This window comes from Stenella coeruleoalba (assembly GCF_951394435.1).
Source record: "Stenella coeruleoalba genome assembly, chromosome: 3".
Classification (NCBI taxonomy): domain Eukaryota; kingdom Metazoa; phylum Chordata; class Mammalia; order Artiodactyla; family Delphinidae; genus Stenella; species Stenella coeruleoalba.
The window spans coordinates 42,364,675-42,381,933 of NC_137148.1; the positions used below are offsets into that span (position 1 = coordinate 42,364,675).

The window sequence follows — 17,259 nt, forward strand, 5'->3', positions numbered from 1 at the left end:
CAGCGGTAATAAACTGTATCAAAACAGGCATAGTAAAAAGCCAATTCAATATGTATGGATGATGGGCTTCCCTGGTGGCGCAGTGGTTGAGAGTCTGCCTGCCGATGCAGGGGACGCGGGTTTGTGCCCCGGTCCGGGAAGATCCCACATGCCGCAAAGCGGCTGGGCCCGTGAGCCATGGCCGCTGAGCCTGCACGTCCGGAGCCTGTGCTCCGCAACGGGAGAGGCCACAACAGTGAGAGGCCCGTGTACCGCAAAAAACAAAAAACAAAAAAAACCAATATGTATGGATGGGCTTCCCTGGTGGCACAGTGGTTAAGAATCCACCTGCCAATGGGCAAGTCATTTTACCTCTCTGGCCTCCAATAACCTGACCTGAAAATTACAAGGTAGAAATAGATGGTTTCTTAAGTCTCTTTCTAGCTCACGGGTTCGAGCCCTGGTCCGGGAAGATCCCACATACCCTGGAGCAACTAAGCCCGTGTGCCACAACTACTGAGCCTGAGCTCTAGCGTCCACAAGCTACAGCTACTGAAGCCCATGCACCTAGAGACCGTGCTCTGCAACAAGAGAAGCCACCACAATGAGAAGCCAGTGCACCGCAACTGAGAGTAGCCCCTGCTCGCCGCAACTAGAGGAAAGCCCGCACGCGGCAATGAAGACCCAACGCAGCCAAAAATAAATAAATAAATTTATTAAAAAGAAAAAACAAGTGCTTCAAAGATATTAAAAAAAAATGTACGGATGACAAACTGCAATGCTGTTAGGGTTTTGCACCATCCAGTGGGCTGGGGAGTGGAGTCACCATCTTACTCTTAACCACAGGATTCCCTCTGCTTAATCATATTGAGAAAATAAAACAAATGTAGAAATAGTACCTAAAAATTTTAGTAGATAAAATGCTATAATAGAAATGTTAAAAAAAAAAAAAAAAGAGCTTTGCCATGGACAATTTTAACTAAAGGTGAAAAGACTCTGAAAGTTCTGATCAAGAGTTTTAATGTGTGAAACATTTTTCTGTTTTAAAACTACCAGGAATATAATGAAGATCTGTAGTTACCGTTCTGAAAAAAATCTTCTGTCAGTTGATAAGAGATCATACAACTGTTGAATATGAGCAAGGCCTGGTAAAAAGATCAGTACTGCTCCTTCAACATTTTTGAACTGGGGACTTCTGTCTGAAATTTTTAAAAAGATACAATATTCAGAAATAAGGAACAGCATATAAGATATTAATAGAACATCTCCAATTAGTAGAAAAGTTTTATCAAAACAAATGGAGACATCATTAATCATTAGAGAAATGCAAATCAAAACTACAATGAGATATCATCTCACACCAGTCAGAATGGCCATCATCAAAAAATCTAGAAACAATAAATGCTGGAGAGGGTGTGGAGAAAAGGGAACCCTCTTGCACTGCTGGTGGGAATGTGAATTGGTTCAGCCACTATGGAGAACAGTATGGAGGTTCCTTAAAAAACTACAAATAGAACTACCATATGACCCAGCAATCCCACTACTGGGCATATACCCTGAGAAAACCGAAATTCAAAAAGAGTCATGTACCAAAATGTTCATCGCAGCTCTATTTACAATAGCCCGGAGATGGAAACAACCTAAGTGCCCATCATCGGATGAATGGATAAAGAAGATGTGGCACATATATACAATGGAATATTACTCAGCCATAAAAAGAAACGAAATTGAGCTATTTGTAATGAGGTGGATAGACCTAGAGTCTGTCATACACAGTGAAGTAAGTCAGAAAGAAAAAGACAAATACAGTATGCTAACACATATATATGGAATTTAAGAAAAAAAAATGTCAGGAAGAACCTAGGGGTAAGGCAGGAATAAAGACGCAGACCTCCTAGAGAACGGACTTGAGGTTATGGGGAGGGGGAAGGGTGAGCTGTGACGGGGCGAGAGAGAGTCATGGACATATACACACTAACAAACGTAGTAAGGTAGATAGCTAGTGGGAAGCAGCCGCATGGCACAGGGATATTGGCTCGGTGCTTTGTGACAGCCTGGAGGGGTGGGATAGGGAGGGTGGGAGGGAGGGAGACGGAAGAGGGAAGAGATATGGGAACATATGTATATGTATAACTGATTCACTTTGTTATAAAGCAGAAACTAACACACCATTGTAAAGTAATTATACCCCAATAAAGATGTTAAAAAATAAAAAAAAATAAAAAAGAAAAAAAAAACAAAAAAACAAATGGAGACACATTAGAAATAGATACATACCTAAATATGTAAGAAGTTCCAAAATGAGATCCAGGTTGATTTTATGAGGATTCATGTAGAGAATAGCATGCTGAGTGCGGTTGCTGTACTTTTGGTAAAATGGATTTAAATCATCACTTGTTCCAGTCTGAACTGGGATGTATTCCTAAAAGAAACAAATCAGAAAAAGCCAAACAAAAACATTACGTATTTTTATAAGACAAAGAAGGAAAAAAGGAGCTATTTGCATTCATTCCAATCTGTATTTTCTCATTGTCACTATTATTTTGTTAAAATATAGCAAGAATACAATTTTTAACAGAATTAAAGTATTACAAAATTTCATCTCTCCTATTAATTTCATTTCATACAGTCCCCTTAAGTATAGCAAACCTTTTTATCTTGGCATGTAAACCCTAAATTAGAAAAGAAATGAAGAAAAACAGAACAATGGAAGCATTGTTCTGTGGCAGCTGAAAAGCAGCCTGGCCAAGAGAGGTCATAATAACTTTATTAAGTAATTTACACCTGCCTCATTCCTTCTAGATTCTACTTTGGTTGCTGAATTCCAATCATCTTCTTTGAAATACTCCTTTTAATTTTTTAAAGTCTTTTAGTTTCTAATTTCTATCTCTGCAGTTTTAGGGAAAGATTTTAGTTTTTGCTTCCTTGGTTTATCTGCTTAACTAAAGGATAAAGTAACTTCTACTTCTACTTCTACTTCCATTAGATGAATGAAATATTGTGGATATAATGAAAATAGTGTATATAGTACCACTGGCCAAAATGCAGGATAATGTAGCTTTTATGATATTTCTAAAATTATGTCATTGAAAGTAAATTAACTCTCTATGAAGATTCGTGCTTGCCCTGGATAGTACAGAGCTAAGGTTGGCTCGTGTCAGGACAGAGGCTGCTAGGAAAACCAATGGCAAGGATCTAGATTTTGGTCCTGCCCCATCCTGACTATCTAAGGTGTTGAGATAAAGTAAGTATCGTAAGCCAAACACTAGAGTCAGTGAAACAAAGATTTAAAGAAATGACCTTTAAAATTTGCTCATAATCATATCTGTTCTTCTTCTACTAGATTATGTTTGAATGCACTGTGTCAGCCATATTTTAAAACTCTTACGGCAGTTTATGCCCTGGATATCACAATCAGATGTCTTTCAAAAATGTTTTATTTTTACCTGATACTTTTGTATTCCCCCTGCTTTGCTTGTAACATTAACAGTTATTTCTTCTTCCTCCTCCAGAAATTTCTGACAATATTCTGAGTCTTTCTCCAGGACAAAGCCTGTTTCTTCTATTATATCTTCAAGATGAAAAACCTGCATAGATTAAGGCATATAAATAGTGAACTTAAATTCATTTCAGTAAATATCATTTTAAAGAGAACAAGGGATTGTTACCTTTTGAATGTCACCAAATGCTAATTTAGCATGTTACGAGAAAAGCTTTTTTCTGCATTTATTGGTAGTGAAGAACTTGGCTGATGTAGATGGATCTATTCCTCGTAGTCTCAGGACAAAGCACATTATGGTGTGTATATTTTTTACATGTGAAAACCAATTAAAAGAGCAGCCTTTATCAGCTGAACCAAAAGGGCAAACATTAAGAATAGAAGGAAGCTTCAAAGACAAGCCTAAATTTGAGGGATGGGTGAAAAAGGAGTTCCTTATTGCTAGGCAGCTACCCCCAATCTGGATGTAATGCCTTTGCTATGGAAGTGTGTTTTACACTGTGTACCTCTGTGGTATGTCGTTCATCAGCAGAATCCTCCTTCCAGCCCACTCACCCTCAGTCAAGGCAGCACCAGCCATCTGATTCCCAAGGCCATCTCCAGGTCCTCCCTATCTCTCTTTTTTAAAATTAATTAACTTTTTATTATTATTTTTTTTGGCTGTGTTGGGTCTTCGTTGCTGTGCGCGGGCTTTCTCTAGTTGCGGTGAGTGGGGGCTACTCTTCGTTGCGGTGCGCAGGCTTCTCATTGTCATGGCTTCTCTTGTTGCAGAGCACGGGCTCTAGGCGCGCAGGCTTCAGTTGTTGAGGCACATGGGCTCAGTAGTTGTGGCTCACAGGCTCTAGAGCACAGGCTCAGTAGTTGTGGCGCACGGGTTTAGTCGCTCTGCGGCACATGGGATCTTCCCCGGGCCAGGGACAAACCCGTGTCCCCTGCATTGGCAGGCAGATTCTTAACCACTGTGCCACCAGGGAAGCCCTCCAGGTCCTCTCTTGACTTGCAATACCCTAGGAATCGTTCTAGGCTCAGACTTAAGGGCCTGTTTTATGGTGACACTCACTGGTGGGAATGTAGTTTCTGTTTACATATGCATTATAAAGAAAACTTACCTCAACAGGATAATTTCTTCCTGAAATTCTCAGAATAGGGCAGTGTATGAAATAGCTAGAAAACTTTTCACTGTCTACAGTGGCACTCATTAGAATCAAATGTAGATCAGAGCGTTTCTGTAAAATTTCCTTCAAGATAATTAGTAGGAAGTCTGACTGGACACTTCTTTCATGAACCTAGCATAAGGGGAACAAAAAAATCATAAGGTCAAGTAATAGGCTAAAACAATCAGACATTCAAATCTACTAAAAGTTAATCAATATTTACATATAGTCAGTACATGCAGAAAGAGAAGCTGTATGTTTCAAATAAGGCAGATCTTCAGAATTGAAAATAAAGTCACCCTCTAAAATTGAAGTCGGTAAAAATCGGCATATAATGAACAAGATTAGCTATGATAGTAGGACTCTACCTTAGGAGATGGTTTGTAAGTGTTCAGCTGATAAGATTGGGTATCTCCCAATTTCACTGAGAAGCCAGTGTAACTCTTAAAGCGCTGCTACTAATATACAACTGAACAGACACAAAACTGCAACAAGACAGATAGTTTATCCACTATGTAGAAAAAGGGGAATTTGATTAGTAGGAATCTGACAGGTTCTCTATCAACTGTCTGAGAAAAAGGCTCTTATGCCCTTCCAACAGATGCATTTTAGGGACGAGCATTGTAAACCTGCTATAGAGCATAAAAAAACATGGGACATTGTCAGAACTCAATATCTGCTGGATATACCAGTCTATATTTCAACTTCCTGTACTGGGGTTATTTCTACTCCATTTTATTTTATGAGATTAAGGCAGCATACAAAAGATAGAATACATCAAGATAACAAAAATTAAAACGGTTTTGATCATTCATTTGCTCGGAAGGGAGGCAACAATGGTCAAATGTTCACTACAAACAGTACTAAGCATTGTGCTAGATACTGGGGATTAAAAAATGACCAAGGTAGTCTTTTCATTTCAGAGTTTACAGCCTTGTTAGAGGATACTGTAGAGGATGGTTTGAAATTACATATGAAGCGTAGTTAATTTTTTTTGGGGGGGGTAGGGGTCTAAAATTCTTTTTTTGTTTGTTTTATATTTAATTATTTTTTTTATTGGAGTATAGTTGATTTATAATGTTGTGTTAATTTCTGCTGTACAGCAACTCAGGTGGTCAGGAAGGCTACTAAGAGAGATCTGCCATCTGTGCTGAGAACTGAAATGAGTTTTAGAGGAGGAGAAAGGAACAGTATGATAAAGGGAGAAAAAGTAGTCATGGGACACAACTTGTGCAAAATCATGGTGGACAGGGGGATAATTATACATTTCAGGAAATGAAGAAACAAAAATGACGCCTTGAGCATGGGATGAGGAACGGGCAAGAGATAGAGCTGGCAAGGTACTCAGTAATCTGCCCATATGAGGTCTTGTAAACCGTGTTAAGGAGTTGAGACTTTTTCCTAATGAGTCAGGGTAGTGAGTAAGATATTTCAAAGCAGGGGCATCATGTGGTCTGAATTTTATTTTCAAAAGATAAATCCAGCTATAATTGAAGAATGTAGTAGAAGAGAGCAAAACAGAAAGTAGGAAGTTTAATTAGAGGCTTTTGTACTAATTAAAAGAGATAATGGTAGCCTATATGAGGGCAATACCAGTGAATATGGAGAGGTAAATGAATGTGAGAAAAGTAAAATCAACAAAGTCTAGGTGATTGGATTTAGGGGATATGGGAGAAAGAAGAAGGAATAATCTTGGATGTTTTTACTTAGGTAGTTTGACGAGGATATTTAAATCTGAAGCTCAAGAGAGAAAGATTTCCTGAACAGAAACAGATCTGGAGAACCTCCTCAAATAGATGGTAATTTATATAGATACTGACATTTTTAAAAAAGAAAATTAAAAATGAGGATAAAACATAAAATAGAGCTAATAAAAATGAGGATAAAACATAAAATAGAGCTAATAAAAATGTATGCTTTATTAAGTACACTTGGAAGAGGTGGGCAAAAAGTTTGGCTGTAAACATACCAGCAGCCAGAGGAAAAGCTACTTAGCTCACACACTGACCATAAACTAAAACAAATCGCACAACTATTCCTAATAAGAAAGCCAGAAGTATTATCCTGAGCATCTTCATAAAGAAGGTCCTGAATAATGTAATGCACTCTATGCCAGCATCTCTTACATCATTATATTTAACATGATGATGAATTTCACTGGGTTTTTTCTTACTCTTACTGTACTTTTCAACAAGAGGTTGACATTATCATACTGAAGCACAATTCAGTAAATCACGCCTACAGACTGCTAATACTAAAACATCAAAGAACAGCTCTCTGAAGTTGGTCTAACTTTTAAATTAGGATTCATTCTGATATATATTTATTAATCAATTTTCTAATAATTTGGGGCTCCAAGAAAACTTACTGACTGGCTGATACAAGTATTTCATCTTACCTAGCAGTAAAAATTTCTCATTATAAATGGATAAATTAGCATTTTGACTTAAGTTGATTCTTGAGGATACTGATAAAATCTAGGTCTTAGCCATGCACAGCTGCAACTGTGACACCCCATTCCCCACCCAACACTGCCAGGAGCAAGTTACCAATGGGCCTGCTCAATCAAGCAGCCATACATCCTCTTTCTTTTTGACATCTTAGTGATAACAGTACAACTCCTTCCCCCACTGAAGATTAAAGACCCCTTAGATAAAAATGAATTCCCATCACTCATCTATAACCAAAATTATTGTATTTAAAAACATCTTACCCTAAACTTGTCCAACAACAGGAAAATGGTTAAATAAATTATGGGACATCCAAATTATATACTTCTATAAAGCTATTAAAAAATAGTGTTTTTGTAGACTAATGATGTGAAAGAATTATAAAATAAATATCGCACATGCTAAACATACACATATATAAATGCACAAATGTCAATATTAATTTTTTTTCTGGATGAGACTACAGATAATTTTTATTTTCATTTTTGTATCTCTCTATACTTCTAATACTTACTAACCAAAATGAGGAAAATAACCCAATAATCTATGTATAGTCTATTAATTAAAAATCAAAGAATGACTGAACTTTCACTAATGCCTTCTGAACTTGGTGAATTAACAGACATTCATAGAAACTTTACATCTGGGAAAACTGAAAAAAATTTCCATTTTTGAATAAAAGAAATGCTGTATATCTTATTTTTTTCAAAAAATTATGTACAAAGCAAGTCAGTTTAACATGTACTAGGCTAGTATACCATTTAAAATAATTCTAATGTGAAACTTTTGGCATAATTCAATTTTAGTGTGCATTCAAATTTGATTCAAGTAGGGGTATATCTATAGGGAAAATGACATACTGATGAGGATTCCTTGTTTTTTATAAGAATCCGAGAAAATCCTTTAACAAATGTAGTTGAGAGGCAGCAGACTGCTAAGAGATGGCTGCAGATGTACTGCCTGGGTTTGAACACCCAGTTGTAGAGCTTATTGGCTGTGTGAATTTGAGCAAGCTATTTAATCTCTGTGTGCCTCAGTTTCCTCAACTGTAAAATAGGGATAATAATATCTACTCCACTGGATTGCTGGAAAGATTAAATGAAGTTGTATATATGAAGTCCTTAAAATAGCACCTTGCATACAGCAAATGTTATACAGCATTTGTTAAATAAATCAATTTACAGGAGACACATTTGTTAGAGGAAATTATTATATGTAGAGGAAATTAAATAATTATTATATGTAAAGTGTCTGGCATTTAAGCATGAAGAAAATGTTAGCTAGTTTTAGAAGTAACATCTTTTTAATTCAAAAATGTTTAGAATTTTTTTCTGAACATGACTACAGAATCAACTCACCTCATCTACAATAACGTGAGACACATTAGTTAGGAGACCATCTTCTTGAAGTTTTCTTAGCAAAACCCCTGTTGTACAGTAGAGTAACCTGGTAGATTCACTCACTCGAGACTCCATCCGGATCTGATATCCACACAAAGAATTCTGAAGGGAAAACACAAGGCCAAGATTAGAGTCTCACAAATGATCTAGGAAACAAGCTTTAAAAAGTACAGGTGCTGATCCTGCTACTATATGGAGCAGTCTAAGTAAATTTGTTTAGTGCAATTTATTTCTTTCCCATGGTCTTCAATTATATAAAACTATAAAATTAGTTTCTGCAATTTTAATTTTTTTTTTTTTTTGCGGTACGCAGGCCTCTCACTGTTGTGGCCTCTTCCGTTGCGGAGCACGGGCTCCGGACGCCCAGGCTCAGCAGCCATGGCTCACGGGCCCAGCCGCTCCGTGGCATGTGGGATCTTCCCGGACCGGGGCACAAAGCCGTGTCCCCTGCATCGGCAGGCGGACTCTCAACCACTGCGCCACCAGGGAAGCCCCCAGTTTCGGCAATTTTAAACAAGAAAAACCTTTTATCAGTTTTGAAACAAAAATCTGTTCACCTGCTTTGAGTACCATTAACATTATTACGAAAATATTAATAGATTTAATCAATTTCTTATTAAATTATCTTGGAGCAAAATATTGAGGTACCAAGGAATAGAATTTTATAGACGCTCCTACAATTTGGTCCACTTTAATATCAAGATCTCATAAAAGCTGCAACGATTAAAAACCAGTGGTGGGGGGCTTCCCTGGTGGCGCAGTGGTTGAGAGTCCGCCTGCCGATGCAGGGGACACGGCTTCGTGCCCCGGTCCGGGAAGCTCCCACATGCCGCGGAGCGGCTGGGCCCGTGAGCATGGCTGCTGAGCCTGCGCGTCCGGAGCCTGTGCTCTGCAGTGGGAGAGGCCACAACAGTGAGAGGCCCGCGTACCGCAAGAAAACAAAAACAAAAACAAACAGTGGTGCCTGATGGGAATCCTGAAGTCACTTCTATTCCCATCATATTTTCTTTCTCCTTCAGTCATTCCTTTGTTATACTTGTAAACATGTCTGTCATCCCCTTAATGTAAATTCCTTATAAGACAGAAATTATGTCCTTTTTCCTCTTTCATTTCGTGAGAGAAACCAAGAAAAATTGCCAAATAAAATGTTTTTTAATGAAGGGATACCTAACTTAAAGATAGAGACAAAGATGTTAAGTATCATATTTATAAAGAACAATTCAAAGTATAATTAAACTGAGTTATATGAACTGGGAATTCATTACATTTGGTTCTAAAGCAATTTTACTAATTCCTATACTTTGCAGTCTCTCCGGTTAAGGTCTGGCCAGTTTTGTGTATACTTTTATCGCAAAGTGTGTGACAGTAGATATTTAAGTACTTTTTCTATTATTTCTTTTATATACAGGATTTGAAAATAGTCTGGCATTTTCTTTTATATTGTTTTTTCCTTCTGTTCACTGAACTAATGAAAATCATTCAGGAATACATCCCACGGAAAAGATTTCCAAATACTTGAGCTATCTGATATTAACAGTTATACTTGTGTTTATATTCTTTGAATGATCAACTTAGTATGTAATATATTTGAATACTCAATTATTAAAGTGCATATATTTTTCCTTTTATGTGAGAATTTTAATGATAATTACTGACAGTCCTTTGCATATAAAGGAGAGTGGCATAATATCACATCTATCCAAGAAAACATGAGAAACACCTGAGATATGCTACTGAACAAACAGCATTGGTCAAAACTCATATACGGCACAGGCTTCCATTTGGGTCCCAAGGGCACAGGTTGAGTGAGGTCAGCACTCTCTGAGGTGAGGTTGAACAGTGTCTCACCTTTCCTCCAGGTCCATTTTCACAGCCCAGTTCCTCACACACTCTTGTGGCTAAGCTCACTGCTGAGACCCGCCGGGGCTGGGTGCAGACAATGCTGCATCTACTTGTTTGCCATTCGTTCAGAAGCAGGTCCTCCAACAGGAAATGTGGCACTTGAGTACTCTTGCCGCTCCCTGTTTCACCTGCCACCACCACAGCCCGGTGCCTTCTAAGAGTTTCGACAATTGAGTTCCTGTGTTTGAACACAGGTAACTGTTGCCGTTCCTTTAGCAGTCTCTGGTACTTAGGTGTGCTTTGCAACTTTCTAAAGAGGTTTCTAACTGGCTCCAAATCTTCTGCCTTTTCTGATTCCAAGGACAGTGCAGAAAAATCCTCATCAGAAACTAAATTTTCCCAAGATTCCTCAGGATCTTCAGAGGTTTCTCTCGTATTCTCAGATTGCTGTTGTTGCTGTTGCTGCTGCTGCTTCAGTTTATTCAGAAGTTTGGCAATGAAAAGGTCACGTGGTTTATTGGTCTCCATTTTATTTAACTGTTCCTTTCTCTTTTCTGCATCACTCCACTCCAGCCAGACATCTCGGTAAGTGGGCGGAAGTAACTGATGAACTGACTATAAAAGGAAAACATAGTAGTTATGTCGTTTTCACTAACTACTGGACACCAAAATTCAATAGGTTAGAACTTAAAAGGATAGCTGCCTTCTTCTTAAAATGTCTCTTAAACTAGTGTTACTACTTTAATATAAGATAAACATGTATATGATGCAAATTTATAAATAGCATATATTCAGGCTTCTAGACTTACTAGCTGTGTGACCTTGGGCAAGTAACTTAACTTCTTGGTGTCTTACTTTCTAAATTTGTAAAATGGGGCTAATAATAGTACCTCCCTTACAGGCATACTCTGAGGTAAACTAAGTTAATCATGTAACGTGCTTATTCCTGGAACACAATAAACTATTAAATACATGTTTATTATTTATTCATATAGTGGTGCTATTTAAATATACAGATGATCCATAATGCATCTTTAAAACAAAGTTCCCTCTGAGATTCCAGCGGTTGTATATTACAGGTCAAAGTATTTTAAATGAACTCCACTGGATGAAACTGTTATCTTAATTCTGTGTTATAAAAGAGCCTGCAATTATTTCTGTAACACTGATAGTGACTTCCATCAATTAAGCTTAGCTTATGATACCTTATTCTGCAAAATGAGGGAAATAAAGACATTAAGCACTTTTACTGACACAAAATGGAAAAGAACTATTGTTGGAGTTCCACTTAATCAGTGCCTAAATTTTCAGTAGTTCTAATTCCCCATGAAGAAAGATATATTATAAAATATATATTATATATTATATAAATATAAAATATATATTATATATATTTATATATATATATAAAATATATATTATATTTTTATTATAAAAAGGAGATGTTGACAATACCCCCCAACCAAAAAAAAGAACATTGTGTTCTCTTAAAAGTGCTCTCTTCAGTAATACTTTATTTTCATCTTTCCTTAAACTGGAAGCTTATAGTCAACGTAACCTAAAAGTGAAAACTGGAACCAGTGTCTAATTTTTTAAAGTTGAGAGACAATATAACATTAAAGGAAAACAAATGTTTAAAAACTCTCCTTAATTCAACCATTCTAGCACAACTATTTTTTAATCTGTAAATTAGTATAGCTTACAAAGCTGGACCAAATGGTTCAGAGCCTCTGGTCTAAGGAGAGAAAGATTGAACTATGTTTAGGAGTGAGAGGAAGTCAAAATTATAAATAAGCAGAAACAAGGATTAATCAGAAGCATTCAGTAAGAGAAAACTGCCACAAAGGGCCATAATTAAAAACTAACTTCCACATGCAGATACAGTTTTATGTTGACAAAATATACCCATTACTCCAGAAATGATTTTTTTTTTGTTTGTTTTTTTGCGGTATGCGGGATTCTCACTGCTGTGGCCTCTCCCGTTGCGGAGCACAGGCTCTGGACGCGCAGGCTCAGTGGCCATGGCTCACGGGCCCAGCCGCTCCACAGCCTGTGGGATCTTCCCGGACCGGGGCACGAACCTGTGTCCCCTGCATCGGCAGGCAGACTCTCAACCACTGCGCCACGAGGGAAGCTCCCAGAAATGATTTTTGAAACACTTAGGTCTAAAAAGTCTCACCTGCCCTTTCACTAAACGATAAAGAGCTAAAGTAGCTCCCAGGTGCTGAGCTTGCATGCCATCCTCTGTTAAGATTGTAGGGCATACTACCAGTACATCATCTTCAGACTTGATTACCCTTACCCTACAAAGAAACCAAAAATATTTTAAAATAAAATTGATGAAGTAGAAAAGGTCAGAATTCCATTAACATTGAACTGTAGTTTAATTATTTAAATTAAATATTCCCATGGAAGACATCATACTACATAATGACTTATAAGCACTATCAATCTGAGATGTGGAATTAGCTTCCTAAATATCTACTTAACTCATCAGAAAAAAAAAGATTTTCATCTTAGATTTTTCTATAAGTTCATTCAGTTAACCAAAAACATACCTACATTTCCAGTATCTACCTACTGCAACTTTTTCAAAGGAAGGATTTGGACTCTTGGGAAGATTCTTCCTGACCCAATCGATCAGAAATTGTTTAGGAGATTTTCCAGTCCAGCTTCGAGCAGTATAGTCAAAATTTCTTACATCATGGGGTTCTTTCTTTTTCTCTAAAATGATAAAGATTGGTTCTTTAAAAATGGTTATGTAGTAATATACAGTCTCTTTTGAGAGATTAATGTTCTCTCACTTTTGGGAACAGACTTTTAGAAGAGAATAGGTTTAAAAAAAGACAGACAGAAAGGCTTGCTCTTCTTTAAGTGATGTAAGGAAATCCTCTTGATGGACAGAATCAGTGAAAATCTGGATCTTTTTAAAAAAGTATCTTAAGTTATGTGTTCTTGTAAAATATCTATGACACAATCCATGCGATGAATTGTTTAGAATACTCTGAATTACAATGTTTGGTAGACTATCTTTTGAAAAGATATAAATCAGATGTCATTTCTCTGCTTAACAGCTGCCACTACCACCACTGTCAATGGCTTCATGTTGCATATAAGATAAAGTCCAAATTCTTCATTAGTACCTAAAAGCCCTCTATGGCCCACCCCTGCCTATTTGTTGTCAGTCTTCCATCATGCTCGCTATGCTGTAGCCATACTGGTCATGAGTCAATTCCTTAAATGCTCTAAACCTGCCTCGCTCAATACAGTAGCCACCAGCCACATGTGGCTAAATTTAAATTAATTAAAATTAAAATTTCAGTTTCTCAGTTATACTAGTCACATTTCAAGTGCTCGATATAGTTGACCCTTGAACAACACAGGTTTGAACTGTACAGGTCCACTTATATGCAGATTTTTTTCCAATAAATATACAAAAACACACATGAAGAACATCATGTGTAAGACTTATATTGAAGTGGATAGCCTATCCTTACACAGGCATGAGGTGATAATTAATATAAAATTAATAATGTGTTATTTTCTTTGTTTTATAACTTTGCTTTCAAAGAATTACCTTACCTTATAGAATGCCTCTCTCTCATAATTGGAGAAACTGCATATCAGCCTATCATCATAGGTAAGTGGTTTTTTAAAAAATGTTAACAGTGTTTCCAATAGTATATTATGAATACTACTGTAATACTGTATGCCATAAAAATTTTATAATGATTCTTTCATTAGTGTATAAGGCTAAACTAACAGTGAAGTAAAGCAGTTATATTGATTACACTAGGGTACCATTAAAGCAATCATATTGCTGCTTCTTCGTTATTAATGCATGAATCATTATACCTATAAACAACTAAGAACTTCTGCACATTATCTTTTCATTTTTGATGTCTCATGTTAGTAATACATATAACAGCTACAGTGTTTTGAATCATATAAGCCAATGTTGATATAGGTACTGACAGACGATTCATCTTGTACATAGATAACATAAACTCACAGAATCTATACAGTACAGTACTGTAAATGTATTTTCTCTTTGTTGTGATTTCCTTAATAATGTTTTTCTTTCTCTAGCTTACTTTATTGTAATAATATAGTATATAATACATATAACATGCAAAATACGTTAATCAACTGTTATCACTAAGGCTTCCAGTCATTAGTAGGCTATTAGTATTTATGTTTGACTTAAACATAGCATTATGTTTAAGTCAAAAGTTATACGCAGATTTTTGACTGCACAGGGGTCAGCGGCCGTAACCCCTATGTTGTTCAAGGGTCAACTGTACTCATATTTGGCTAGTAGCTACCACATTGGATAGTGCAGATACAGAACATTCCCATCATAGTGTGTTCTGTTGAATAGTGATGCTCTAAGCTCTTTTCCACCTTAGACTTCCAATGTACTGTCTCTTTCCTTAGAAGTTCTTTCCACCAACTCATTACCAGGCTAATACCTAATCATCTGTCAGATCTCAGAGCAAGACCTTAGCAAGGTTTTCCCCAATGCAAATTAGGCCCCCTTATTAGCTCTATTATTGGAAGCCAGTTTTCTTTCTTCAACAGCACACATCACAGTTTGTAATTGTGTATCTATGTCTGTTTAAAGCTTACATTCCCTGCTAGACTGTATACTTGAAGAGAGCAAAGATCAAGTTATTTTGCTAATAACTGTACATGTAGCACCTGATATTATGAACAATAAAAATTCAATAAATATTTGTAGAAAGAATGTACAATTAAAAGAACTGACAATTTAGTGTGGGACTCAACTGACTATATTACAGACTGATAAATATACTAGCTATATCAATAATTTACCTATGAGCACAAAGAAGAGCACACTTACACAACTCTGGTGGCACAGCAGGAATCAGGGAAGGTTTAAAGAAGAGGTGCTGTTTGATTCAAGCCTCTAAGCAAGGGAAAGGTTGGCCAAGAAGGGGAAAACAGGATGAGCAAAGTCATGGAGCCATGAAACAATATATGTTTTAAAGAATGATGTAGCTGTAGTACATAGCTGGGAGAATAAGGTGGAAAGGATCTTCAGTGCCATGATACAGGGTTTGAACTTGCTAAGTGATTAAAATTTTTAACAGGGAACTCACATTTTGATCTGTGTTATGGAAAGATAATTCTGGCAGGAGTTTGGAGGAGGGACTGAAGAGAGATGAGGCCGAAGCAAGATATTTGAATTTACAAAATGCTATACAAGTTATCATAATTATTATTTTTCCAAGACAGTATATGGAAGCATAACTTTACTGCCATCTTATGTAGTTTGCTGGAATACAAAGTAACAATTTCTCAATTATATAGTCCTTGACATTTTTCTATTTACAAATTATACCCTGGAACACTTTCCCTTCATTTTACCTTTCTCTTCTTCAGTAGCAGCTGTAGATTTTTCAAATAAATTAAAGTTCAAAGCACTTTCCCCTTCTGTGGCTACAGGAGGCTTCTTCCTTTCATTCTGTTGATGTGAAATCTTTATGGCTGGATTGAATACTGGATGGTCTTCTAAAGTTTCCATTTCTACCAAAAAAACCATGATGCTTATTTTTGTTTTATTATATTTGTTTTTCATGCCTTTTTACTTTGCAAAAATTGGTTTAAAAAAACAACATTCCTTCTTTTTCCTTGTAGTCAATTATTCAACACTTCCTTCTAGGAATTTGTGCTAGAAGTCAGAGGCAATTTATTTTCACATCATATACTAACATTTTCAGAACAATTACTTAACAGATGTAGAAGGCCAGGAAAAACATCTTCACTAGAAATAAATACACATGGAATTATATCCACTTCTTGTTCTTGAATGGAGATGGTATTTTATAGTATACATCTGAGGTTAACAAACTATGGTCTGCAGGCCAAATCCAGCCCTGCTGCCTATTTCCATATGGCCTGTGGGCTAAGAATGATTTTTACCTGTTTTAACTGGTTGAAAAAGACAAAAAGATATATTTGGTGACATGTGAAAATTATATATGAAATTTCAGCATCCATAGTTTTATGAGAACATAACCATTTATTTATGTATTGTTTATGGCTGCTTTTATGCTGTGATAGCAGTTAAGTAATTATAACAAATTGCAAAACCTAAAATATTTACTATTTGGCTTGTTGCAAAAAGTTTGCCAATCCCAATTATAAACTGTTAGGAAAGAGCAGACATATTAAAAAGAGGCAACCTCCATCCTAGGAAGGCCAATAAAGAAGAGACATTTATACGTCTGAGAATTTTAAAGTATTTACCTCTTTGAAATTTCCTTATTTTTTCTTGAGCCTCTTTTTGGCCTTGCTTGTTTTTTTCTAATTTAAAGGTAGCTGCTTGCTCCTTTGCATCCAGAAGTTTTGCTGCAAGGTGCAAGTACCTTTCATTCTGTTGTTCCAAATAAGATGATGATAAAGAAATAAAAAGAAGAGCAAGATTAGTTTATCTATTGTCAATGTATTATATCAAACCCTGTGATCTTTTGATCTTATTCTTTGATCCAACAAATCTTTTAGAAATTTTTCATAGAGAAATGATACAAATGTGCAGATTTGCAGGTACATAGATGTTTACTGCAGTACTGATTGAAAAGGAAAACTGGAAATCAAGTGTGGTACATCTCTACAGAGAAAACTAGTCAGCCACTGGGAAAAAAAGTGAGGTAGCAAAAGAATGAGGGTGATCCACATGGAGAAACTTCCTTGACACGTTAAATAAAATAAAGCGAACTACAGAATAAAACGTAAGTATGAGCTCATTTCTGTTAAAAGAAAAATTAAATTTCTATACATTTTATAAATACATGTATTTAAAGGATTACATATGCAATAATAGGATAATACTCATTTCTGAAAGTTACCTTCCCATAATCTTTATCTTATGAAAGATAGCCAGGGACATTAAACAAAAAAAAAAAGGCCTC

The 17,259-nt window shown here is 36.4% G+C and overlaps 1 protein-coding gene across 2 annotated transcripts in view; it reads right to left on the reverse strand.

Moving 5' to 3' along the window:
• DHX29 (DExH-box helicase 29) overlaps window positions 1-17,259 on the reverse strand; it is a 48,904-nt gene that overhangs the window by 16,057 nt on the left and 15,588 nt on the right. For both annotated transcript variants that reach the window (XM_079917635.1, XM_079917636.1), the window contains 10 exons: window positions 16,598-16,724; window positions 15,716-15,874; window positions 12,883-13,048; window positions 12,504-12,627; window positions 10,331-10,939; window positions 8,441-8,584; window positions 4,588-4,764; window positions 3,426-3,566; window positions 2,257-2,401; window positions 1,061-1,178 (listed from right to left, as the gene is read on the reverse strand). In XM_079917635.1, coding sequence (XP_079773761.1) covers window positions 1,061-1,178; window positions 2,257-2,401; window positions 3,426-3,566; window positions 4,588-4,764; window positions 8,441-8,584; window positions 10,331-10,939; window positions 12,504-12,627; window positions 12,883-13,048; window positions 15,716-15,874; window positions 16,598-16,724 — 1,910 coding nt within the window. The remainder of the gene's footprint in view (window positions 1-1,060; window positions 1,179-2,256; window positions 2,402-3,425; window positions 3,567-4,587; window positions 4,765-8,440; window positions 8,585-10,330; window positions 10,940-12,503; window positions 12,628-12,882; window positions 13,049-15,715; window positions 15,875-16,597; window positions 16,725-17,259) is intronic.